General features: G+C 48.8%; 1 protein-coding gene across 2 annotated transcripts; it reads right to left on the minus strand.

Annotated features, from left to right (window-relative positions):
* Positions 1–230: 230 nt before the first annotated feature.
* On the minus strand, positions 231–25,451 carry hbs1l (HBS1-like translational GTPase). 2 transcript variants are annotated; one of them, XM_029253121.1, is made up of 18 exons: positions 25,247–25,451; positions 24,744–24,809; positions 23,863–23,997; positions 23,136–23,333; positions 8,567–8,675; positions 6,437–6,636; positions 6,188–6,353; positions 5,978–6,095; positions 5,749–5,895; positions 5,585–5,659; positions 5,228–5,345; positions 4,958–5,026; positions 4,695–4,799; positions 4,024–4,114; positions 3,649–3,757; positions 3,453–3,553; positions 3,052–3,196; positions 231–2,559 (listed from the first exon to the last, which is right to left on the minus strand). In XM_029253121.1, the coding sequence occupies exons 1-18, from the start codon at positions 25,287–25,289 to the stop codon at positions 2,548–2,550; spliced, it is 2,007 nt and encodes a 668-aa protein (XP_029108954.1). In that variant the 5' UTR covers positions 25,290–25,451; the 3' UTR covers positions 231–2,547. The 2 variants fall into 2 exon arrangements, with proteins under 2 accessions (XP_029108954.1, XP_029108955.1); XM_029253122.1 differs by lacking the exons at positions 231–2,559; positions 3,052–3,196; positions 3,453–3,553; ... (9 more) ...; positions 6,437–6,636; positions 8,567–8,675 and adding an exon at positions 20,210–22,063.
* Positions 25,452–26,047: the final 596 nt, after the last annotated feature.

Consider the following 26,047-nt stretch of genomic DNA (forward strand, 5'->3'; position numbering starts at 1 on the left):
TTAGTCGACACTTTAATTTCATCCAGTGTGCCTTAAAATATTTGACCCATTTACATCCCTGGTGAATTAACGGTCGGTACCTTTGTCAAATGTACATGTGAGGCTTCGAACTAACAACCTTCTAACACGGCTGTTCAACCCCAGCCATATCGGAGAGTCCTGCACACACATGGTAACAGCATGGTAAACTGTGCAAAAGAGCCACTGGACATCTCATAGCCTCATGGAGGGCATTCACTTTATTTGCCATTATCTGTATCTTTTACTATTTCATCCTATTAGATACATTTTTTTGGCACCTTTTTAATATTTTACCTGTTGCACATGTTGCTGTGACACAGCACTGCTATAGAACGTTCTGGAAGCTCCAGCACAAGGCAGCCTATACTTTGCCACTGTGTGGACGTGAGAGACTAACAGACGACCATGACAATAATTGTCCTTATCACTAACACTCCCCAATCACCTGAGGAGTGTCTACAACGGTGTACCTTCAGAATCATTTTTCTGGGGGCAGAAGATAAAGGTTTCTGCCAACTGGAGAAAGTGCATAAGACTGTGTCTCACCGAGTCTGTGTGTGAAGAACATCAGCACGACCGAAGGGGCCGAGCGAGCGCACGATAACGTGTTTCTCGTGCGTATGGAAAGTGCTCTGACGGTGGGTGCGTTAACACGCTGTGCGATTAATGCACGTTTGAACACAGTGAAGTTTGCCCAACCGGCGGTCGTTTCTCTCAACCGTCCAGAGCGTTTAAAAGCCTTTTGTGGATGAAGGGAACCGCAGGGACTGAGACTGCTCATGGAGGGGGGGGGGGGGGGGGGGGTTAGGGTCACACAGCTCAAATAACCTTAAATAAAACAGCAAAAGAACTCCAAGATCAATCATTTCCATCGATAACAAGCCACCAAACTGATTTTCTTTATTTGAAGAAACAGAAATAAAGGTCTTGATCCGTAAGGCTCCAGTGCTCCGGGCCACAAGCGGCTTCGTCGGCCCAAAAACCAAACTCCTCCAGTTATGAGATCAACGAAAGCGCATAATGAGCCTCGCTGGGCCTCGTCACCGAAAGAGGAACAGCAGCTCGCGAAGCCCGACGAGCGAAAGCAACATGTCAAAAAACGGCAAAGTAACAGAAAAGGGTGCGAAAACTTGAAAACACCACTTCCTACAACACATCCCATTAGTCCTAGTATTATCTTCTCTGCAAATAAGATCAGCTAAATTACGAGCAGCCCAACAATAAGCATTTTTAACCCAATTAAAAAAACGCTGGATGCTGATGAGGCAAACGATGTCCCTCCACGGCGTCCAAAGGGGGCAAAGTGACACGTGAGACACGTTTACACCCAATGACCCGGGAGGGGAAACACATCGGTTTAGCAGGCAGAAACACAAAGTTCGAAGGGAGAAACGGTTGGTTGGACATGTTTGCATGGGGACAAACACGCGATTAGGAAGCACATAACCATGTAATAAAATAATCTGAGGGGTTAAAGGTAAAGAGGCGCCGGGTTCGGGTCCATGTTGGGGTCACTCGGCAAACTGCGTCCTTTTCGGAGTTCCAGAACATTCTGAATAACCCTGCTGTCTCCTCCCCCATTGACACACAGCTGTTGTGGAGAACACCTTCCTGCACACAGACGGCACCCAAGAAGCACTCGAAGGATGCAAACGATTGAAGCTGAACGAGTTTTTGTGAATAAATAATGGAGAAAACATTAGTGTGGTTCATCACACTAATTCTGTTGGTAAAGTTCCAAATATTGGACATTTATCATGTTTAACTCTTCACCCCAACAAAGCACTCAGATGTTTTGAGTTTGTTCTTCCCATCACCTTCAGCTCATAGTGTGTTCAAGCACGTTTCCGGCGTCCGCTCTGGATTCATCTGCTGTCAAGCTGACGGGGCACCGGAGGTCAAAGTGCTGTCAGCTTTGACACGGCAACAAAAGCACCACAGATCAGGTCTCTCGGAAACAAAGGCGCTTCCCAGTTCGTCCACTTTGTTCGCTACCACTCATGTTGAGTCCAAATCACTGCTGGAGAACCGTTTGAACCGCTCGACATTAAGCATCTAGGGACAGGCGGATCGTTCAATTTCGTCCTCCTTGGCAACAGACGATGTCACCCTACCTTCAAAATCTCATCTTTACATTCATGTGCAATTAAATGTACAGCACAGATCTGCATTTTTATTGAAACAAATACCCAGATTAAGGTTCGCTGCGCTACTTTAAACACGATGATAAACTTATCGCTGAAACGACCAAAATCCCCAGATTGTCAGTTATAGTACGATGACTAGGTCGGTTGGCGGATGAACGAGCAGCACGTGAGCCATGGCGCCAATGATGAGCTTCCTCCTTGGGCGGCGCCTCCATGTGTTTGCAGTGAGCTCCTGTTGTCTACATGTGTATGAGACATGTAAAGAGGACGGGGTTTTTTCCCAGCCTGCAGGAACAGCGCTTTCCAGCAGCAATCCAGGTGTCGGGACTCCAGGATGGGGGGGTGGGTGGGGGCAGCAGCGCACTGGGGGGGGGGGGGGTCATTCCTTGATCTACAAGAAATCACACACAGAGGACCAGAGGTGAGTAGTACCATGATGCATTTACTCCGTTCGTTCGGTTCATTCATTTCTATTATTTCTCAAATTCTAAACGCCACCTTCCAGCGGTTCTGCCAGCAGTGTTTTCACTTTTACTCAAGTACTCAATTCGTGAAGAAAAAATAATGTAATTATACTACATTACATTTGTCACCCTTCTCGTTACTGTGTACTTTTTCATATGTAATATTTTTAACTTTAAATAAAATGAGTCAAGTCACCGGTCGGCTGACCTCTGGAATTCATTGGTTGCTGCAGGCAGCCAATCAGAATCACTTTCACTATTAATCCAAAGCAAATTACACTGTTTACTTACCCAGCAGGTTATTTGTACAGGAAAACAGTACTGAGAAGGACCACATATAATTCATCACCGTGACTGAATTTTACCTTCACAGCACCAACGCTGGACCCAGGAGCATGGTCCAGTACCGAGGTCCTTACCTCTGTCACTACTCCAGCAGCTATTGTGGAGCCAACGTAACGCAGCATGAAGCGACCCAGCTCCTTAAAGTCTTTATAGAGTTCTAGAGCTACGGGACGCTGGGTCTGTATCTCCACGATGGCATTCTGCCCCTTGCTGAGGCATCTGCGAACACAACAGCAAAGTGGGAAACGATCAGCTCATTAGTGATCAGGGTAGACATGGTAAGACCCAAGACAATCAGCAGCACCTCGGCTCTGGCTTGGGATGCATTTGCATGGTAACTGCCACATCCTCTCCCCTCAATAACCTCATCGTGATCATCTCTTCTACAGCTGCTCTTCAACACGTGGGCTTCCTGTGCTGTTTTTTCATCGCACACCCCCTGTTTACTGCATTTGTACACTTTTGAGGGACATACTTGGGCTTCTTCTTGATCACCTCGCCGCTGCTTTTGTGCAGAACACTGACCAGTTTCCGGATGGTGGCTGGTTCGCTGACAGTCTGGTAGTGCAGCAGCACCTGCGTAAAGGACAGAGGAGTGTGAGACAGGAGCGCGGCACCCCCTGCAGGTGGGCGACGACACCCAAACCACGATGCCGGGAGTGCAGCCTTACGGGGAAGCCCTGAGTCACAGGGAGCTCGATGTTGAAGAGCAGGATTCTGGCCCGAAACCTGGAGCAGGACCTGATGGGTTCCTTGGGATCGCAGAAGACACAGCCAACACTGTAAGCAGAGAGCAGCCAATGAGAAAGAGCCAACGCAGCTCCTCGCCGTGCCACTCGACAACACCAAGAAGTACGTGTTCGCAAACTGACAAACCGCAGAGTCATCTTTCAGGGAAATCAAATCCTCCAGATATGATTCACAGCGAAGAGTATCAATGAAATTAAATGTACAGCACCAAATATAGGAAAGCGAGGTGTCAAACTGCAACTGGGTGGCACCCCCCCCCAAACGGCAGCAGGACGGTGCAGCAGAAGCGTGCTCACTTGATTTTGATGATGTCCATGCCCGTCACAGTAAGGCTCACGTGGTCGCCGGCAGCCGCCCAGTCGATGGGCTCCTCGTGCAGCGCGATGCCTGGAAGTGAGCAAAAGCGAGAAACGCCTAGTCAGAGGTAGCGCTGCTGCTGCCGCGGCGACGTGGAAGCAGAGCAGCTCCTTCGCCGTGCTCTGCGACTTCTGACTCATCACTTGTCACTGAGGCAGGAGGCCAAATTGTGATGTGCTCTCATGTTTGGAAACCAAGTGCCCGCCAGGAGTCCGAGGCTCTGCTACGGTGTCCAGTCACCGCTTTGCAAACGATACGGAAATCAAAAAAAATCTAATCATCCGTATCTGCAAATCTTTGTCTGATGTTGATGCACTTTTGTTTACTCTGAATTGCACATCACTTTGGAGAGAAGCATCATCTGAAACGATCAAACGTCTGCGTAGATTAACAATGAGTTCTTCTCCAAGGCAGCAGGGGGCAGCACTTGTGCACTGAAACTAGTGTTCTAAATGGACGGAGGGCACGGAAGAGCTCGCTCTCCCATCTCGGTGTCGCCGCCTGCAGAAAGAGTGCAGAAGGTAGAGAATTCTGCCCTCCAAGGCAGCAGGTGACGGTCGAACCTCGGGCTGGACAGGAGCGTGGGGCAGCCAACTCAGAAGTCACTTACCTTTAATGGTGCACACCTCATTTGGGGGCATGGCGAGCACGCGGTCCCCGATCTGCACGTAGCCCGCCTCCACCTTCCCCGTCACGCAGAAACCGGAACCCTGGTCTGTGGGGTAAGGGGGGTGGGGGGAGGAGGACAAGGAGGTGAGCAATTTTCACAGGTACAACCACAGTGTGAGACACTGGAGTTACGTGTGTGCTGCTGCTGCTGCTTTTCTGTGGTGGATGAGCCCTACCGGATGTGCTCGTGGTCACTGGACCCACCTTTGAAGACATCGGAGACACAGAGGCGGAACGCCTTCTCCACCGATCTCTGTGGAGGCTTGAAAGCGTCTGGGGGGGTGCGGGGAGAGAGGGAGCGAGACTGAGAATGAGTCTCCACCCCTTGCATCACTTTAGGGCTGCAACACCACGACGCACCTGCAGACCGTCGTCTGATTCGTTTCAAAACAAGTGTGCAGCATGAAAACTGAGTTTTTTTCCGCTGAGTCATGTTTTCCATGCAAATCAGTGACATACATCCCCCCCCCGTACCGATCTGCTCCAGGAGACAGGGTCCTTTGTACCAAGCCGTGAGCTCAGGCACCGTGCTCCTCGCAGACAGGTTCTCACCGGAGAGGCCACTGGTGGGGATGTATGACACATCCGAGTCCTGGGAGGGGACCATACACGCGCGCGCACAAAAACACACACACACAGAAAAACCAGGTTCAAATCCCACCTCCACTTGTAGTTCCCCTAATAAGGCACTGCCCTGAATTTCTCCAGTTAAAAATTACCCTGCTGTACTGAAGGGTAAATCAGTGTTCTTAGCACTAAGTCACTTTGGAAAAACATAGTAAGTCAGATCATTTATAATGAATTGGAAAAAAAGTACAAATGTTGAAGCACCTTGAAGCCCGCCTGCTTCAGGAAGTGACCCAGTTTGCTGAGGATCTCCTGGAAGCGCTCCTGCTGCCAGCCGACCTGTGAAAGAGAGAACGCTCCATGTCGGGGGTGGGTGGGGAAATAGTCCACGAGCAGGGGTGGCTATTTGCAGAGAGGCATGGTCTCACCTGGTCCATCTTGTTGACGGCGACCACGAGCTGGGTGACCCCGAGTGACCGCACTAGCAGGCCATGTTCCCGCGTCTGGCCTCCGGCCTCGAACCCCGCCTCGAACTCTCCGCGGCTGGCGTCCACCACCAGCAGAGCCACGTCAGCCTGCGGCACACGGACCCGTGAGCCCCGCAGAGCCGACCCGCGAACCCCACCCCCCTCTCCGAGATCTCGACGGGACTCGTACCTGCGCGGCACCCGTGATCATGTTGGGGATGAAGTCCCTGTGTCCCGGAGCATCCATGAGGGTGATCACCTTGGTGGGGGTCTCAAACTTAGTCATCCCCACATCCATGGTGACGCCTCTGAAAGATGAAAGGTATCAGGAGGGTGCGCGCCTACAAACGCAGCTCGACCCCAAACCCCTTGCCTCGGTTCGAGAGCTGCCGCCCCATACCTGTCTCGCTCCTCGCCCGTCTCGTCGAGGACCCAGGCGTACGCGAACGACGCCTTTCCCGCCTTCCTGGCCTCCTGCTCATACTTGTGCATCGTTCTCTTGTTCACGTCTCCCAGCAGGTAGAGAAGGTGGCCCATCAGCGTGCTCTTGCCGGCGTCCACGTGACCTGCTCTCACGCACACACATACGAAAATGTTTACCACAGTACAGCGACGTTACGGCGGAGGATGTGACGCCGAGGAGCCGTACCAATCACAACTAGGTTGAGCAGCGATTTGCCCCCCTGGCGTTTCTCCAGCTCAGCTTTGACGTTGAGCTGCTGCTTGGCCTTGCCAGGAGTCCTGCCAGGGGTCGGCGCGCACTCTTCGGCGACGCACTGGGCTGCGGGGCTCTCCTCGGCGGTGGGCACCTTCCCTGGTGCGGGGGACTGGACCCCACTGTCTTCTGGGCTGCAGAGAGGGACAGTGGGCAGAGTGTCACACAGAGTGACAAACGACATCCAGGACAAAATTTTGCAGGAAACTTCAACTTTCTTCCTTCCTCACTTTTACCCCATCTAGGGCAGCAGGTGGCGTAGTGGTTCGAGCCGTCACCTCGCAGTCAAAGGACCCTGGTTCAAATACCGCTTCCTGCGGATGTACCCTTGATCAAAGCAATTACGCTGAACTGATAAGAGTAAAAATTACCCGGCTATATGAATGGGCGAACCACTCTAAGTAGTTGAGTGCTGCAAGTGGCTTTAGAGACAAGCGTGAGATAAATAAATAATAATAATAATGATAAAAACAGTAAGGGACACTCCACAGGTAGGATGTCCACTTATTTTTGTGTGGATGGAGCTTCTCTGCAAGTGACATTTGAGCTAAGAAAACAGAAGCCATGGAAAAAGGTCAGTGATTCTCACTGAACTCCTACGCCGGTGAGCAAAAACAGGAGTGCTGGCTAGCGCGCGGCGCGGCGCGAACCTCTCCGCACCTTTATCTGCAGAGCACATCCTCCAGGCAGACGCTGCGCCGCGTGTTTGTCACGCAACGCGCACAATAATGGTGACACGGTGAAACTCGCCACACTCAAACGAAAACTGAAAATCGCTGCAGTTTTTGCGCAGAATTTGGCCATTCTCGCACACGATTTTCAAAACCGAGCGCCGAGCTGGGGTGTCCGGCCCGCTACAACAAGCGTAACATTAATATATACATGCCCACACACACGCATACAGCACCAACCACAAACAATACAAATTATACCGAATTATACTGAATGACAGACACACAAATTTTCCAACAGGAAAAAAAAAAAAAAAAAAACCAGTAAAAAAGAATAAAAGTTAATTTTTCCAGTTTGATCATCATTGCAATTTTTACACCTCTAGCCCTCGAACTGTTCACAATCATGATCGAGGCCCTTGGCTACAGATGATTGGACGCTGCCCCGTACATGAGGTCCCGCCCTTCACGACTCTGCAGGTAACAAAAACGAGACACGGGCCGAGTCCCATCAACTTTAAAAATTACATTTACATTGATATTCACATTTATTCATTGAACAGATGCTTTTTTTCTCCATAGCGACACACAACTCAAAGGAAATAAAAGTGCGTTTCGCCAGCAGACGGACCGGACAGGACCGCATCGTGTGAGGAAAGTGTTACGATGATGACAATCCATCACATTTGCACACAACAGTGTCAGCAGCCTCGATGGTTTAGCAACAACAACAAAAAAAAAAACTGCTTTCATCATTTCTGGACCTTTAATGTCTTTCAAAATGACTTTTCATTGTATTATAGGGGCTTCGGAGAAAACGGCGCCGCTCTAAACGTGTGAGAAACAAAAGAACGGCTCATCTTCTCTCCATCTTTAACAATGGCACCACAGAAACAATCGATTCGGTTCGTTTTTATAGAAATCAGTGACACCCGAGTGCCGAATGCTGATGAGAAAGAAGCGTGTGTCTTGTCACCATAGTTTCGCTGAAAATTTATTTTTCATTCATGGTGGATTGAGTTTTTTCCACAATATTTACGCATTATTTCACATCTTCACAGATTTTAATTTGACCTGCTGTTAAAAAAAAAGTTCTTAAACTATATGCAGTTGATTATAGACATTAATACTGGAAATGTTACAATGAAATTTCTTGTTTAAAATGTGATGAAAATATTAATGAATCATACCATATTAATATGTATACTTTTATTTTCCAAAACGGCCTTTGAGTAGACTGGTAGCTTGGTGTTAAAGGCCAAATAACTGAAATCACCAGACATCAATCATCACTGGTCCATTAGAGTGATCCCCCCCCCCCCCGGCCTACCAGCGAGCCCCCACAACCCCCATACCAGGTTTGCTTGGTCTTCACCATGTGTGGAGAACTTACTTGGGGATGTCGAAGCCCATGGTCTGCTTCTTGCCCGAGACGGTCATCCTGGCCACTTTCGGGAGCACTTCTACATCCAGCTTACTCACTGGAGCCTCTCTTCCTTTCCCTGGCAACACAAACACACGCAGACACACAGCGGTCAGTGTGGACACGACGACTTTGGCGACGCATCGCACTCTGACATTCCTTTCTGCCTCGCTGCTCCGCAAGGTGTTTTTAACCATTTTGACTCCGTGAGAATATGCGGTACACTCAGTAAGTTCCAGGACTGGCCACCGTATGACACTGCTGTGCTTCCAAATCACCGTTACAGTACAGGTGGTCCCCGACTTACGAGGGGGCTACGTTCCTGGAAACCCATCGTAAGTTGAAAATGCATTTAATACACCTAAGCTACCGAACATCATAGCCTAGCATACATGCGATGGCCATTACGGATTTGCTGCCTTCATGCTGGGAAACTATGTGGAGTTTCTCCTCAAGAGTAAGTGTACTCCTTTTCTTCTTCCCACCAGTAGCAGGATACACAGATGGGCATTTATGTGACATTATGGATTCACCAAACACAACATCGATTCAGGGGGGTATATCTTATAGTGACTGTGTGGCGGACTGGGAGATAAGGATCACTGCTGCTGCCCAGTATCATGAGAGAGTATCGCATATCGCTTGCCCAGGAGGGGGGAAAAAAGAAAAAAAAAAAAAGAAAAAAAATCTAAATTCAAAATTCTAAGTACAGTTTCTACTGAACAGCTATCACCAGCTCACCATCATAGAGTCGAAAAATCGTAAGTCAAACCATTGTAAGTCAAGGAGCATCTGTAATTACACAATGAAAAACGGCACATTACATTTTTGCAGCGGCCCAAACATGGAATAACGGTACTGCCACGTTTCTGGAAGCAGGCCTGGAGCTGGAGCGATTCTGTGAAGCTGCGATGACCCCTGCAGTGCTGCCAAAACATGGGTCTGAGGCAAGGAAAGAAAAATGAAAAATGCTGGATGCGGCAGTACCATTGTTCCACGTTTCGTCAGGTCCAGCCTCGCCAAACAAACTCCAGAGCTCTTATACCACGACGTGCAACATGCATGTGCCGATAAGCTGTCACCGCAGCAGCACCAGACAGTGGCCAGTCTTAGGACTTACTGACTGCATCACATATGAAACATACAGAATTTGTGCACATACACACACGTCTTTGTGCTAAAACGCAGCATCAGCAGAGACCGGAACAATAATCGAGGTGCTTCTTCGCCGAAACGGGACACGCTGTGCAACTGCCTGCTTTCGGACAGCCAGGGGTGCGAGCAAAGCCAGTCATAAGGCCACTGTGACTCATAAGGATGTTCTAGGAGGTGTCACACTGCTGATGGGTCTGGTAAGAGAAGGGTTAATGCAGAACACACCCGGCGGCAGTTGAGGCTCACTTCCACAATGGAAGGTATCACCACCCGGCGCAGGATGACTCGCAGACTTTCGTCTTGCAAAGCAGACAAAAACAGGTGAGGGGTCGAACTGAGGGTGCTGCAGCATTGCTCTGATGACCTGCGCACAGGAGATCGATGACCTCCTGCAGCCTCGAAACGTACCATGAACCACGGTGTTATTGAAGTGACATAAGACGAAGTGGTTCGAATGAAAACAGCTTGAATGGTGCAAACGAAACTGGAAAGAAGTCATTTGGCGAGTTAACAAGCGCACGGCGACATCCTCGGGCAGCTATGACTCAGGCACCTGCAGTCGCCGCGTCCGCTGTGTAAACAGTGTGCTGCCAGCCGCCTGAGCATAGTGATTCGGAGCAGGAAGTGAGCACCCGGGGTGCCCGGGAGGCGCGGGGCGCATCACGCAGCCCTCTGATTTTGATGATTCACGCTGGGCCGTGCGCTCAAACACACACCCTGTATCTAAACACACCATTGTGGAGCATCGCAGTGACTCCCAAAGTAAACACCAGGGTAACGACACCCCAGGGGCTGCCTGGGGAGCTCTGCCGGCAGGGGTCACTGTGGTTTGGGTGCTGAGCAGGATGGAGGAACTCCAACTCAACTCCCATGTAGCCAACTGTAGACAAAAGTGGTTTGAGTTGGTGGATTTACACAGGTCCCAGTTAGCTGGCTGAACTCAAGTTGGATCCGACACCCTGCTGATCTTCACCCTCAAGTTTTTCCACCCAACTTACCAGTGTAAAAGCGCAGGTGTGAAACTGAAAAGAGACTGCTGGGGGCTTCCTCCACTCTCGCCTGGGTGGTCTGAGAGCTGCCAGTCGTTTCTGCTCGCTCCTGCAGGGGGCGCCAGGTGGCACCTAGTGCCCTCGAGAATTCCAGGGTCTGCTGGATCTCAGAGGTTCTCCGATTTACACGAGCCAGGTGTTACGTGTGCCGGTTAAAGGTGAAAACAGCACAATCACCACTCGAACAACAGACCGTGGGAGAAAAGCGTTTTATTTGGAGACGACAGCAGTGACAGAAGCTGCTGAATCACACATGCTGGACAACGGTGGAAAATCCCTCACACTCCTCTGCTGGCTCTTCTTGAGCTCCTGCATCACCGAGCCGCCTCCCCACAACCATTTCCAGGATGAGCTGGTTGAGAGTTGCCACGTTTCCATCTCGCCTGCTTTCACCGTGACCGCAGCAAGAGTTCAGCAGCACCACAGGCACCATCAACGTTGTTTCCATTAGCTAACTACTGCACCACCACCAGCTCTATCACCATAAAGAACACATCCTTCTCACTCAACAACACCGCGAGCTCCAACACCAGCAGTAACTCCACCAGGTCTACCAATGGAACTACCAGGTCCTGCACAACCAAGTCCATAAATGACTCCATTAGGTCCAACTTCACCAGCTTCATCAGCAACAGAAACATGCCCTTTTAACTCAACCGACCTACTGATACCTCCAGCAGGTCCAAAGCCACCAGGAACATGCCCTTCTCACCCAGCAAGAGCACCAATAACTCCACCAGGTCTACCAATGGAACTACCAGGTCCTGCACAGCCAAGTCTATCAATGACTCCATTAGGTCAAACTCCCCCAGCTCCATCACCACCAGGAACATGTCCTTCTCACCCAACGAGACCACCAATAATACACGCCAGGTTAGACACCAGTTGCTCTACCAATGATTCCACCAGGTCCACCACTAACACTTCCATCATCCTCACCACCATCTGACCTCTAGGGAATTTCCACGTTATGTGTTATGTAGGTGATGCCACAGGGAGTTTTTCTTCTCTCCCTTTCGCACTGAACATCAGCAGCAGTTCCAAGAATAGATGCTGTGAGGGGAAAGAAGGCATCATCCCAGGGGTGTTCCCCAACAATGTGGCCCTCAGTGGCACATCCCTGTCCTTGGTGCGTTCTGGGGGTGAGCGTCGTACACATTGCTGAAGGGGGTGTCGGGTCGCACCGAGCGGCAGGTACACTGTCCCCAGGTCAAGCGCTGCCAATTACTCATTTTTATCATTATTATTACTACTACAGCACATCCTTGCATCACTAGACAAATAAGGGTAGAAGGGGGTTCATGTGGCCACTGGCTGATTGCTCATTTCAAGCATATCATATACAGTACATGATTTTAGATATTTTTGACATGACTGCAATTTTAAAGAAATGTTTTACTTGAGCCAATTTTAATCAAAGATTGTACTGTGTATTTAGTCATAAGTTTGCAAATCACATACAGTAAGGTTTTTGTAAACAAATTGTGTTTCATTTCACCCAATATCCAATCATTAAGGACAAAAATGACAGATGACCGTAATGAAAAGCATAATATGACATTTCTGCAATTTCAAAAAAGAAATGATTTATTTAGACATTTCCAATCATGCAAGGATGAATGGTGTTATCTTTCTGTATTTTGGCTCACAGTTCTGGCCAAAGTGACCCATAAAGGTGAGGACCACAATAAATTTGTCACAAGTAGGTGAATATTCACAACTACATTCTGTCCCAGTCTGTTAATATTATATTGTGCAGAACCCAAAGCTCAATTTTGTGACAATTTAATTCCCGGTCAGTGTGGCCATGGTGGGCGTGGCCTCGTCCACATGTGTCCACCCCTGCCCAGCGAGGGCATTTCCACCGCAGCTCTCCACAGCGCTGTCCTTTGCCTGTCAGTTTCGTTTCTGAGCGGTTCGTGCAGGAAGCCCACTGCTGCTTCTCCAGTTCGTCTTTCACAGCCCATGTGAGCAAGTCATTCACAGGAACACAAAAACAACCCCAAAATAACCACCTGCCGCCCCCCCCCCCCCCCCAAGAATGCTGAGCAATTCCACTCCAGAGCTGCACTAAAATTAGCCCAATATTCTTTCACAACAGCAGACATGAAATTATGAAACACCCACAGGATTCTACTTTGGAGGGAATTCACTGGATATAGTCTCTTCACACATTACCGTTATTTGTTTGACAACTTTCTCCAAAGTAGTTTAAAACGTTGAGCTCCTCATACTGATGTACCCATTAACATAGCGGGGTACTTTTTACAGTATCAGTTCAGGGCAAGTACCTTGATCAAGGGCACTACAGCAAGAGGTGAGATTCAACCTTAGATCCTCCAAGACCAAAGATGGCAGTTCTAACCACTGCGCCCCCTGCTGCTTCCAATATAGTAACACTCTTGTTTAACGACACGACTCAGCAGCATTATTGCATAAAAGCAACGGCCAGTAAGCACTGCAGCCTTGTCTCGAACCCTGACGTCAATCTGCTCTACAGACTTGTGACTATTGTTTAAGGGGAACACTAATTTTCACCAAAAAAAAAAAAAAAAAAAAAAAACTTTTACTTGCTGTCATGCAGGCGGAATCGCTACCCATGTGTCCATTAATGAAACTGGAAAAAAAAAAAAAAGTGCTCTGAGAAAATAGAGCAGATTTTCCCCTGACAGTGAGCGCTGAGCAGAAGTGATATTCCTTTATCACAGATGGTTCAAAGATAGACAAGCATAACTATTGTCAGAGAAAATAAGAAAGATTCCAAAATATTGACTCAGACTGAAAAGCAGGAGACTTGCGTGGGCAACCTGAGCTCTGAAGGTTAATGGGGAGCTGAGCATAACTCTTCTGGTCACCCAAAGGGTACCTGGAGAACTTTGCTCAAGCACTTGTGGGGCACCGTTGCCCTTCTGCTCGCACCGTATCCGGTGCCCTCACGCAGCAGGAAACCATAGTACCTCTTGCAAGGTATCGCCAAAGTACGTGGCTGCAAGGGGTAAAGGCTGAAGAAGCAAATTTGAACATGAAACTAGTGTAACCTGATCACTAAAGAGAGTCAAAATGAGACTGGAAACCAACTCTGTCTGCCTCCCTGTCCTGCTGCTTATCAGCTCTGAAATGGCTCCAATTTGCTGCATTTTCATCTCTTTGCTTGTTTTTCCTTCACAGGCAAGACTTTTACTAACTTCACCATAGACTCCTGGCTGCAACCATCTGCTCTTGAAGCTTTGGTCATGACAAAGGAGTCACCGAGGCAAAGAGCAATGATTAAAATACTAAGTTAAAGAATGGGAGAGGAAATCAGCAGAAAGCATGGTAGAGTAAGACGTAAGAAAAGGGTAAGAGCGGTGATGGGGGCCACATGGAACATGGTAAACATGCAAATGGTCTCCAATACTTCCTGCAAGACCCCACATGGCACTTAGAGAACTCCAAACAGGAAAGTGACAAGTGTGAAGTCAAACAGTGTTGGGTGGAACCTCTGAAGAAAGTTGTGGATTGTGGGAAAGGCATGGAATCATTGTTCTCACACTCTGTGGAGCTGCCTTTGTTACCAGGGTTGTAAGAGTGGGGTTAATGAGGGATTTCACCATGGTTTTCAAATATGTGCACCACAGTCAGCTGGGCTCTTTGCAGCTGAATGAGTCATCCTCCAATTGAGATATGTCAACAGTGACAGGCAGTTAATTGAGTAGTAGGAGTTGTCAAGATCAAGGATCTGATCAACTCAAAAGACATAAGCAGATATGCAGGAATGTCAAGGGGAAGAGTGTAGCCAGAAATCTGGAAAGGAATGTGACCAAGTGCTTCTGACTAGCAGAACCCATGGGTCAAGAGGTCTAACAAGGGCAGCTAATCAACACAAGCCAAGGTCCATCGATACCAACAAATATGAACCAAGGGCAGCCTGTTACAAAAAGTACATCAAAGCTCAAGACCACTGTCATTTGAACCAAAGTCTATCAATATTGACATAGAAGAAAAGCAAAGCCAGTCTCAATGAGCATATCGTGAAAGCACAACAAGACCAACTCAGATAGACCAAGGACAGCTGGTTGCGAAGAGTCAAAGTTCGCGACAAGTATGCCTTGCCCTTAATAGTGTGATGTCCTATGGAGATACAGGGAAAGTGCTCAAAAACCTGTACGAGACATATTGGTGACAAGGAAACCTTCCGGCGTTATTTACTGTGATACGTTTCACTGCAAATGGGATTCTTAAAGTCAAACATCCTCTGTGAGTGAAGATGCGCTCATCAGCTGGCCTCGTGCTTATCAGTGCATCACACCTTACGACATGGTTTACCTTTTCACTTACAGAGGAAGCTGAGTGAATGGAGGGTGGTTAGAACCTCAAGCCACCTGGGCTAGAGACTGCCTTCTGTTCAGTCCACACGGTGACAACCACAACTGCCATCCGCGGCACGTCTGAGACGCAGCGCTTCTCACGGGGCTCGCTGCTAAACGTCAGCAACTGCATGACAACAGAGGATGTCAACCTACACAACACAGAGCTCATCGGCTCTGCTGATGGCAACAGTGGTGCTGTTTAGCTCCTCATCTCAGTGCCTATACAGGCTGAAGACATCTTCATCCCTGGACTGGAAAAGCCAACCTCCAAGATCTTCATCTCCAAGACCTTGGAGAGAACCATTAAAACTGCTCAGAAACACATCCTGTAAGTGTTCATGACTCATTTCATGGTCATTTGGAGAGTGGGACTCAGTGACCAAGTACGCTGCCATCCAGAATTTAACTTTCCACCCACAAGGGTTCATATGGTACAAAAACCAAACAATAATAATACTAACAGTAATAAACTAAAAAGAGGAACAAAAACAGCCTTTTCCCCTCAACCACTGTAAAGAGCACATAATTCATTACCAAGCTTGAATGGACTTTAAAATCATTCAACATCCAGCTATATTTAATGTAACTACACTTATTTACGCTTAGTCTTGCTGCACCTTCCATCCCTACACCCATATTACTTCGAAATCCTCATACACATCCCTGCAATGATTGTTCTGTATTGTTTGCACTGACTGTACATTATTTATTCATGGCCCACACGTCAAAATTGAAAAACAAGCTTCGGTGTTGTTCTGTACGTTGAAATAGCGGGGCGGCACGGTGCCGTAGCAAGTAGCCCGGCTGCCTCAGAGCACCTGGGTGGTGCAAGGGGACGTGGATTGGATCCCCGCTCAGTCTGTGTGGAGTTTACATGTTCTCCCTGTGTCTGTGTGGGTTTCCTCCGGGTGCTCTGGTTTCCTCCCAAAGACATGCTGTTCAGGTTCCCCCACAGTGTGTGAGTGACAGAGAGAGAGTGTGTGTTCCACTGATGTATGGAAGAGTGACCCAGTGCAAGTAGTGTATCTAGCAGTGTAAGTCACCGTGGTGAATAAGGTGTGTGGGCTGATAACACTACATAGTATCCATTGGAAGTCACTCTGGAGAAAAGCATCTGCTAAATGAATAAATGTAAAGGAGTCTGAAGGAACATCCAAAGTGTTAAAAAGTTATCTAAAAAGCCCATTTTCATTTCAACAAAACGGTGTTTAGTGTAAAACTAAAAATGTACATTTTACATTTATTCATTTAGCAGACGCTTTTGTCCAAAGCGACGTACATCTCAGATGTACCTCATCGTTCTTGGGCAGCAAACTTTCCTGCCAACCAAACTGAACGGGCTTAAACATGTCCAAAAATGAATTTATAGATAAGGCTTTAGAAACACGAATTCACGTTCTCATGTGATATGAAAGTCCTCAGCTATAACGGCACATTCTGGGTGTTATAACATTCATGAAAAGGATTCTATAAAGCATGCAGATGAAATACTGCTTAAACTAATACATTTCCACTGTCACACAAACTCAGGCACTTAAAGGTTTGTTCCTCAACAGCTGAAAGCCCACTGCCCCAGTGCCCAGGTGATGTGATGAAGCTGAACTCCAGCAAGAAGACGTAAACCCTACAGCTCCTCGAGGAAGTGAGGACAGACAGCTTCAGAGCATCCTGTTACCAACTGTTTACTTTCCAGATGTTTTCTGAGCTCAATTCACTGCCCTGAACGCCGCCACACCTCAGGGGGAGGCCATGGAGCCGGAGCGGTTGGAGAGAAAGGCAAACAATCCGCGTGAGGTACTGTGAGAAAGGATCAGATGGAGTGCTCAACAGGATATGCAAATTAGATGCCTGCTCAGCTCTGAATGCGGCTGATCCTCCCACGGCCTCGGGGATGAATCAGGCCCTGGCGGTCAGGGACTCTCTGCTGCACGGGTCTCGATCCACCTGCAGAGCCGGCACAACAACAACAGCGGCGCGGTGAAGAACACCTCGCTCAGAGTTCAGTTGCTTTATCTGAGTTTGGTGGTGAATGGCCAAGAAACAGGAATCTATCAGTGCACACAGACATGGGCAGCACTATCTCCCCCCGCCTGGGAGGGCCGCCCTGAATGGGCCTGATATCGGTCCACAATGGGCTGGTCGAGTCGAGCTTTCAGAGCACCTCTGAACATCACGGTTCAGCCAGTCGGGGACAGGGAGCATGCAGAACCTACAAACTCACTCATGTGGGCAATAACATCACTTGAGAAACTCAGATGAACACTGAGTTCAACTCCAAATGCACAAATTTTCCGCATCGCTTCTCAAACGTTATTACAAGCTGTACCATACACTTTACACACACGATGGACTGTAGAGTACCTTTGCTGATATTTCTTAGAGCAGCATCTCTCACACACTGAAGAAGCAAAAAAGAACTGAGTCACATTGATCAATATGAGATAATTTTAAGCGGGCTGGACCAAGTTTAAACAGAAGGGTTTTTGTGCATTTTTGAGAAAGCACAACAGCTTGCCAGTCGAAAAAAGGTCAAGACCCACTGTGTTAGACAACCCTTTAGAGGCCAGTAGGAGTCAGAAGGGGGCACCATTGTAAAGCCCACTGCTCATCCAGGACCCAGAGCATGGCAGCACTGCCAATGAGCAACACAGCACTAGGAGTTTCACAAAATAAAATTAGCAGAGTTAAGATCGTGAAATTAGTGCTGGTGGTTCACCTACGATGAATTAAGCAAACCCGAGCAATTGAGTAGAGAAAGTCAGAGGATGCTGGTTTCCCTGGGGATTCCCCTGCCATTTCTGAGCCTTACAAGAGCTCAGAGGCTCCAGGCTCCGCCCCTCTCAATACAAGACTCCACCCATCTGTGGGATTCTGCTCAGCAGTAATTGATTCAGACCCTTGTGTTAAACAATTTGGGACAAAATGCATGACTGCAAACAAAAAAGGGCATCTCCTGGAAATAAGGAGCGTAAATAAATACCCGGCAAGTGTAAAGATTGCAGCTGAAGAAACCCACAGCTCAGAATGAGTGAAGACTCACAGCAAGTGGTGCAGAACGTCAGCGCCGAGACCACAGGGAAGCCACGTAATTGCGGACAACTTATTTCACTTGAAACCTTTACATGTAACGGACACAGGGGCTATAAGCACACGGCTAGTGGGTTTCTCCAAAACATTTGCCTCTCTTTGCATATCTTTGTGATGCAAAAAAAAAAAAAAAGCCCTCTGAGTGGTCACATGACAGGGGGCTTCTGTGCAGAAGACAGACAGGTCAAACATCCCTTGTCTGATGGTCCCAGTGCACAGCAATAATTTCATGTCGTGTCACAGAGAAGACATTCCACAAGTAAAATCATGGCATTTCCTTAACTCCGATGCTGCAGTTAGAGACGCATCTCCCCCTTCAACTTTCCCCTTAAAATTTTATAGTGTGTAGAAGTCTACACACTGTTTTTTCTGATCCAGAAATACCCAAAAGTGCACTTCACAGGGAGGAAAAAGTGACAAAACCAGTGGAACAGCTGAAAAGGTGCAGGTGTCATTTCTTACAAGATCAGTCACTTGAGCTCATCGATACTCTGACTGAATCATCTTGCAAGCACCTCGGGTACGAGGACCCCACAATGCAAATACGTGGGAGCAGTCTGGACTGCCTCAGGTCTGGTATGTGTCCTTCCAAGACAGCAGAACATGACACATCACCACAACCTAAAAAGTCAGGCGGGCGAGAGGAGAAGAACGAGCAAAACAAGTGCTAGGACCGACTTCTCCAGGAGATCCGCGGCGAGACGTTGAGATGTTACAGTGAGAGTGCGGCGATGTTTGCACATCTGTGCAAATGCAAGCGAAGGCAGCATGCAGTGAAATAAAAAAAACGCATCAAAGCTGGAGTGTGTGTTATCTTGGGGAGTGCAGGCCAAACCAGTGGATCACTTTTTCCTACGTAGGTGGTGTAAGGTAGCAAGGGGTACGCGACGCTGCAACGCTGCCATTTGGGCTGCACCACTTCCTGTGGAGCCCACACACTTCTCCGTATAGCACAGATTCAATTAGCAGTCGTCTGGACCCAAAGCTGGGAGGGAGGCTGCAGCTGCAGCGGTGGCACCGTGTCCGCAGGGTTGGGTGGGGGCCTGTGGCCAAGCGAGAGCAGCCCTGCCCTGTGATGGATTTAAACATGGCTAAAGAGCAGAGTCAACAAGACGGTGGCAGTTACACCATCTGAAGGTTAATTCAACTCGCTGCGCCTCTTTTTCTTAAAAAAAAAAACTACACATTGTGCCCTGAAGCACAGAGAACAGGACTGCATGCTGTGAAGAAATGTGGCCACTTTTGGCCCTCAGCAGATACCATCTACCACTACCTTGGAACCCAAATAAGGAGCGTCACACCCAGTGCCCCTCTGGTCCTAAATGAGGCCCAGCGGAGGAACCAGAAAGGTGGTGGAGGAGGAGGAGCCAATTGCTCTGACATCACGGCAGGTTTCTCAGTGTGGAGCAACAGGGTCACGGGGCTGCAGAGGAGGATTCTGGAACTTTCATGTGGCCGTGAGACCCACCCCACAGCACACGCCTGCTCAGGCCTCGAGCCCCAGGCCAAACAACTGCAGTGTTTACCTACAGCGTTGACACACACACACACCGTTTACATGCGAAATTAACTACACACTCTGCCAGCACCTACGTTTTAATACAAAATTCTTTTATTGACGATAGCATTCCACCGAACCCATTAAAAATAATTTTATTCACCAAAACCATAATATTTATACAGTCAATTAAAAAAATAAAATGTACAAAAGCGGATTCTGGAAACTGATTAAAACATCAGTGTTCAGCAATAATAAAACACACTGAACATATGCTTATGTAAGAGTCGGATTTTGTGTGCGCGCGTGTGTGTGTGTGTATGTGAGTGGGGCACAAGGAGACACTGTGTGCCCGGTGTCACCATAAGGGAAAGACATCAGGTGTCCCAGAAGTTGGTGAGCTGCCGTCGTAGCGGTAAACCGAAGGAGTGCACAAACTGCTCGCCCTTTCCACAGCTGCGCACCTGCGATGCAACCCCCCCCCCTCCAAGAGCTGCCGTGAGAACCATGGGGAGGGGTCTTGAATGAATGCAATGCTTTTTGGGGGTTCGGTGCAGGATGCCATGACACCCAAACACCAACATTTAAGACATGTCTGGCTTCAGAAGACCATTCATACTGGACAAGAAAACCTCTAAAACCCACTTGCAGCTCAAAAACTTAATGCCAAAAAAGTTACAGGTTTTAGAGACCAAAATAAACCAGAAAATCATACCTAGAGTAACGATCATGTTTCAGAAATACTGCCTGTCTGACTCGTTTATGGGCTGCTCTGGTGATATTAAAGGTTTTTTTTTTTTTCTAACAGCATCCTTCACCAAGTCATAAAGAAATTGAGCGTTTACACCCAAACCCCTAAACTCTACTGAAGATAAAACCCGCCCCGGGAGTCTGTCAATGTCAGATTAAAAAGACATTAGCTGCTGCACAATACAAAACAGGTGTCGGGTTAATTATAAAAAAAAAAAAAAGTATATACATATATATAACCGGATGGGGAAAGTACAGCAGTCGAAAGGTTATATAAATACCCATAATACTGCCATCGTTTTTAAAATACTCATGGCTCAAATGCAGCTTCCCAAGGGCTACTCGCGAGTAAAAGCCTTCTTCTGATTGGCTTTCACAATGTCATCAGGAGAGGGAGACAAGAAGTCAAAAGGGCAGATGTGGAACAAAGGGTCCTGCTGCCTGAGCGAGGGCACCTGCACCTGTCTGCTGTACAGGAAGGCCTTGTGTGTCACGCCCACTCGCCTCTTGAGGCTCCGCCCCGGCAGCCGCACCGACAGAGCAAGCGCGAACACAGAGGGCTTGGCGAACACAGAGCGGTCCAGGCTGCGCTGGAGACGTGGGTGTGGGGAGGGGGGCGGAGTCCCAGTCTCCGAGGGCACCGCTCTGTGGACAACGGCACCTGCTGAAGCCCCGGTGAGTCGCTCCTGAACGAGCGAACTGGGATCGGCACCCGGGAAGGTGCTGGGTCCAGGCTGTGGCGCTGAGATTTTGCCACAGGTCTGAGAAACGTGCGCCAGGTTACTCTCATTGCACGGAGATGCCTTGGCCACCTTGCAGCACACATCCTCCACTAGCGGCAGGGTCTGGGCTATGTGTGCGGAGGCCAGGTGAGCCAGCGACAGAGATCCTGGGGGGTCAGTTGGCCGGGGCGGCGAGTGGCTCTGGAGTCCAGCGAGAGAACCATACAGAGTGGGGCTCCTGCTGTTGTGCTCCTGGATCAAGGTGGCCAGAGATGGACCAGCCTCCTGGGCTTTGACCCCACACTGGATATCCATGGGCCTGCTTTGAAGAGCACCGCCCAAAGGTCCAAACAGAAGGGGCATCTGGAACCTGCCAGTGTCCTGCAGGTCAGCCAGTGAGAGGCCACCAAGAGAGGATGACAGGGGGCAGGGTGCAGAAGCGGGGCCCCCCAGGGTTAACGCGGAGAGCCCACCAAGGGACAGCATATTGAGGGGATTGGATGCTATGGTGGTGGACAGGCTGCTGGGAGGCAGTGGCTTGTTCCCCGGCGGGGGGTGCTCACTCTGACCTTTCTGTTCGTGCTCAGAGATGAGCTGGGCCAAGTTGCTGACACGCTGGGAACCAGTTCCACCCACTGGATTCCCTCTTGGCCCCAAAGTGCGCTCGACAGGAAAGCGGGACCCTAACCGCTCGCGAGCACCGCAAGCTGTGTCCGCGAGCCGGCAAGGACGTCCCGGTTCAGGGTCTGAGTGCACTAGGAGCTCACTGAGATTTAAAACAGCTGCTGGTTCACTGCCTGCTTTAGCAGACTGCTCTTTTATGACCGTTTCAGTGTGTGATGAAGGAAACAAGGCGCCTTACCTTACGAGAGCCAGGAGTATCGGGGCGAATTCAGGACACGGCATGAAGTGCACGGAGACCAGCGGAGTTGCGATGAACAGTGCAAGCCGTGGAAAGGGGGGGGAGAAAGGCATTTCATTAAACACACATGGAGAACAATACGTAGAACTCATTTAGTCTGAAGCTATGACTACTTGACTGGGGAACCCAAAGTGAGTGTGTGTTTGAACAATCACCAGACAGCAGTATTTACTAATCCTGATATGGACCATGAATCTTCTGAACCCAGACAACGAATGGTCTTCGGGCATTACGAGTCTAACAAACTGCTCCGCCATAACTCAGTTTACCACAGAGGAGCCTCACACACTGTGGTAAAGAGTAGTACTTTTCTCCCGGTATCACGCTGTAGAACTTGTTACAATGACGCATCTTCCAGTCAGAAATTATTCCACACAGGAAAAGCAAACAGTATCTACCTGTGACACAAGTCCAGAGAACCTGCTCATGTTTCCAAGCATCTAAGACATTCCCCTATAATACAGTCACTCAGCTTGAATGTCTCATGTGTGACACTCCTTTTCATGACCTCATATTTAACCTGTCAGCATTTTACTCTGTTGTAGTGACATGGTTCTGCTGTTTGGGCCATACATCATTCCATTTCCAAGAACTGTTTCTGAAACCAACTATGCATCTCAAACACTAAATAAGAACTTGTTTAGCATTTAATCCAATAACAAACATGACCAGAACAAAGGAACCTGGACCGTATGCGTTTCAACTGCTGTTTTGACTTCATGGCTATATTTCCATCTCTTTGAGTCTGGATCGTTACAATCGTATTAAACGCATCATCACTGTACCTTTTTTTGTACAATGAAAAACTGATCATGTCCGTACTTATTAAAAAAAACCCAAATGTCAGCAGTAGTTTCACTTGTTTTCTAAAGTACCGACAGTTTGAACATCACTAGCGGGTTTAATGGTGGGGGGGGTGGAGCATGTCACAGTGACCCACACAAAGGGCTGGACTGCTGCTTCAGCACATAAGAGAAGAACTGGCAGCAGACAGAATACTCGCGTACCTCTCTCAGGCCTCTGGGGAAGCGGATCCTCCGGCTGGGTGCATGACACAGTCTTGTTCCTGCTGTCCTCGGAGAGCACCGAGTCCAGGGCACGCTGTGGGTCAAAGTCCATCTTGAGGGCGGCATCCACCAAGACTGACTCCGGAGTGGAGTCGCCCAGCACCGTGCGCATCTGGTCCAGGCAGGAGTACAGCCTCCCTGGAGGATGGACATGCATAACAGCAGAGTTGGCAACCATGACACCAGTCCCACATCACACTCAAACACAAATGCTCAGAAGCTCTCCCCTCCTCTCATTCCCAGTGATACTTATGAAGGAATAAGTCAAAAACCACCTATCAGTAATTTAACAGTTCTATTGAAAGTTTACTTGAACATTAAGACAGCGTGAGTGGCGTCTGGTCGGATTCGACTCTCAGCGACCACTGGCATGGCGTCCACAGTAACGATGGTACGGAAGTGGTTCGCTGGTGCCTTTCTCCTTATGCGTCTTGGGATTGCAGACACACAGAACACAAACTCCACACACTCTGAGCCAGATTCAAATCTAAACCCTAAAGCGCAGCTCTGAAGCCCTGGGGCACAAGTGTTTCTTGCTGCACCCGAGCGTCTAATTTAGTGCAATTCTACAGTTAATGAAAGCAATTTTGATTAAATAATTACAGCACTAAATTTAGCTGCTTCTGGGCAGGACTCTGTCACAGCACATAAGAATTTCCACTCGTACCCTGGTCCAATGAACTGAGCGTGTGGCTCATGCTGGGTGATGTGGGCGTCTTCTCCTCGGCCTCGTAGTCCTCCTCCTCAAGCGGCTCCACGCAGGGCACCTGCTTCTCGTGTCGCGAGTAGATGAACTGGGCGGCTGTAAGGAGAGCCGAGGAGAGTGGATTCCACACCAGTGACAACCTGAACATTGCACCATTTGTCCAGAATTTCAACCAAAAAATAACCATATTTAGCAGAAATAATGAGCAACCACACTACAACAGGTGGATTTTAGTGGACTAACGGTAAAAAATTAGCTATAAGTATCCTCACCAATTCCCACCCTCATCACCCTTCATGCTGACCCCCATTCGCACCAACACAGTAAAACCTAGGGAGAGTTAGAGCTTGTGCCTTCGGCCCAAAGGCCACAGGTTTAAATCCCACCTCCAGCTACAGTACCCTTGAGCAAGGTGTTTACCCTAAATTGCTCCACTAAAATTAACCAGCTGTATAAATAGTTGTAGGGAGTTTAACATAATTTAACAGTTCTATTTAAAGTTTACTTGAACACGGGGGGGGCGCAGCGGGTTTGACCGGGTTCTGCTTTCCAGTGGGTCTGGGGTTCGAGTCCCGCTTGGGGTGCCTTGTGACGGACTGGCGTCCCATCCTGGGTGTGTCCCCTCCTCCTCCAGCCTTGCGCCCCGTGTTGCCGGGTTAGGCTCCAGTCGCCGCAACCCCATTTGGGACAAGCGGTTTCAGACAGTATGTGTGTGTGAGAACGAACTTAAGATAAGTCGCTTTACAGAATGTAAATTCCCACCGCATAATCCTTCACAACCCTACACCCCCCCTTCCCATTTTCACCAGTTCCCACCGCTCCCCCCATAGTACTGCACAGACCTGTGGCCGGTGAGATACAGTAGTCATCGTCCACGGAGTGCCCGTACACGTCGTCGTCGTCGAAGTCTGAGCAAACAACAGAGACAGAGAGTCTCAGTCATTCTGGTCACTTACTTGTTTGTACCGGCGTCCTTCACACACACGACGTGTCTTGACAAAACACACAAGTCAATAGGACAATAGACCGGTTCAGAGCGTGAGGCAGCAGTTCATGTAAGATGTCAAATAGAAAAGCTACATTTCTGTCATCTCAGTGTTTTACTAGTCGTGAACTAGCGGCGCTGCTAACAGCAGGTAAACACAGGCCGAGAGTGGTGGATACAATGGAATCGTTACTACTCGGCTATCTACAGTGAAACACGGCCGGCTCTTAAGCCTCTCTGGGGCTGCTCCTGGAGAGGCATTCGAGGATGTTTTCTGAGATATTCGCGGGGATTTAGAGAGCGATCTGAGGAGGCTTCCAGCCAGGCCCTCACACTGAGGGCCTGAGCCCGTCATCTCACCTTCGTCGTAGTTGTAGCCGCGGACATTTCTGTGTCGCGACATCGCGAAGGAGCTCCGTGCGGCAGAACCGCGTCCTCTCGGGCTTCCAAAGGCAGGAAAAACTGCCGAGCTGTACTCCTAAACGTGCCTCTTAATACACCGTATGTACACTCTCTCGAACACCACAGGCAATGTCTCACCGCTCGGCCGCCATGTTGACGTGGCTCCTCACTGCGCATGCTCCGCGGGTCACGTGGACGCAGAGCCGCAGGCGCACGTCTCCTCAATGCGCATGCTCCGTTTGGCGCCTGACCAGAGCGCTGTCCCTGTGTGGCGGCTGCAAAGCATGGAAGTAGACGTTAGAAAGTTCATTATTATGAAAAAATGTGTTTCTGTGAATGCTGTGCTTCACCTCAGATTTTTTTTCTTGGTTTGAAAATCTAAAATTAGAGTGTACAGTGAATTAAAATCAGTCAGAAGCCCAGAGATAGTCAAGAGTTTGTGTTTGGTCCACTTTGGCCCAGTTGAGCCCAGGAGACTCAGCACCAGGGACACCTGAGCTGCTGGATGACCTTTAACCATCTTGACTAAAGACAGGATTGGGAAGCAGAGCTGTTTTTTTTCTATTGGATAAAAAAGCAGTTTTAATAAAAGTAATTTCTCTTCATATTGTAAGTTCATACTTTGTTTTAACTGCGGAAACCTCCTCGGTATCGTTCATCACGGAGCGGCACACGTGTACATCCGTGGAAACTTCACAATTTAAGTTTTAAAACAGCAGTCCCAGCAATGGCCCGCTTGTGCTGTCTTCTCATTCGCTG

This window comes from Scleropages formosus, chromosome 1 (genome assembly GCF_900964775.1).
Source record: "Scleropages formosus chromosome 1, fSclFor1.1, whole genome shotgun sequence".
Classification (NCBI taxonomy): Eukaryota; Metazoa; Chordata; class Actinopteri; order Osteoglossiformes; family Osteoglossidae; genus Scleropages; species Scleropages formosus.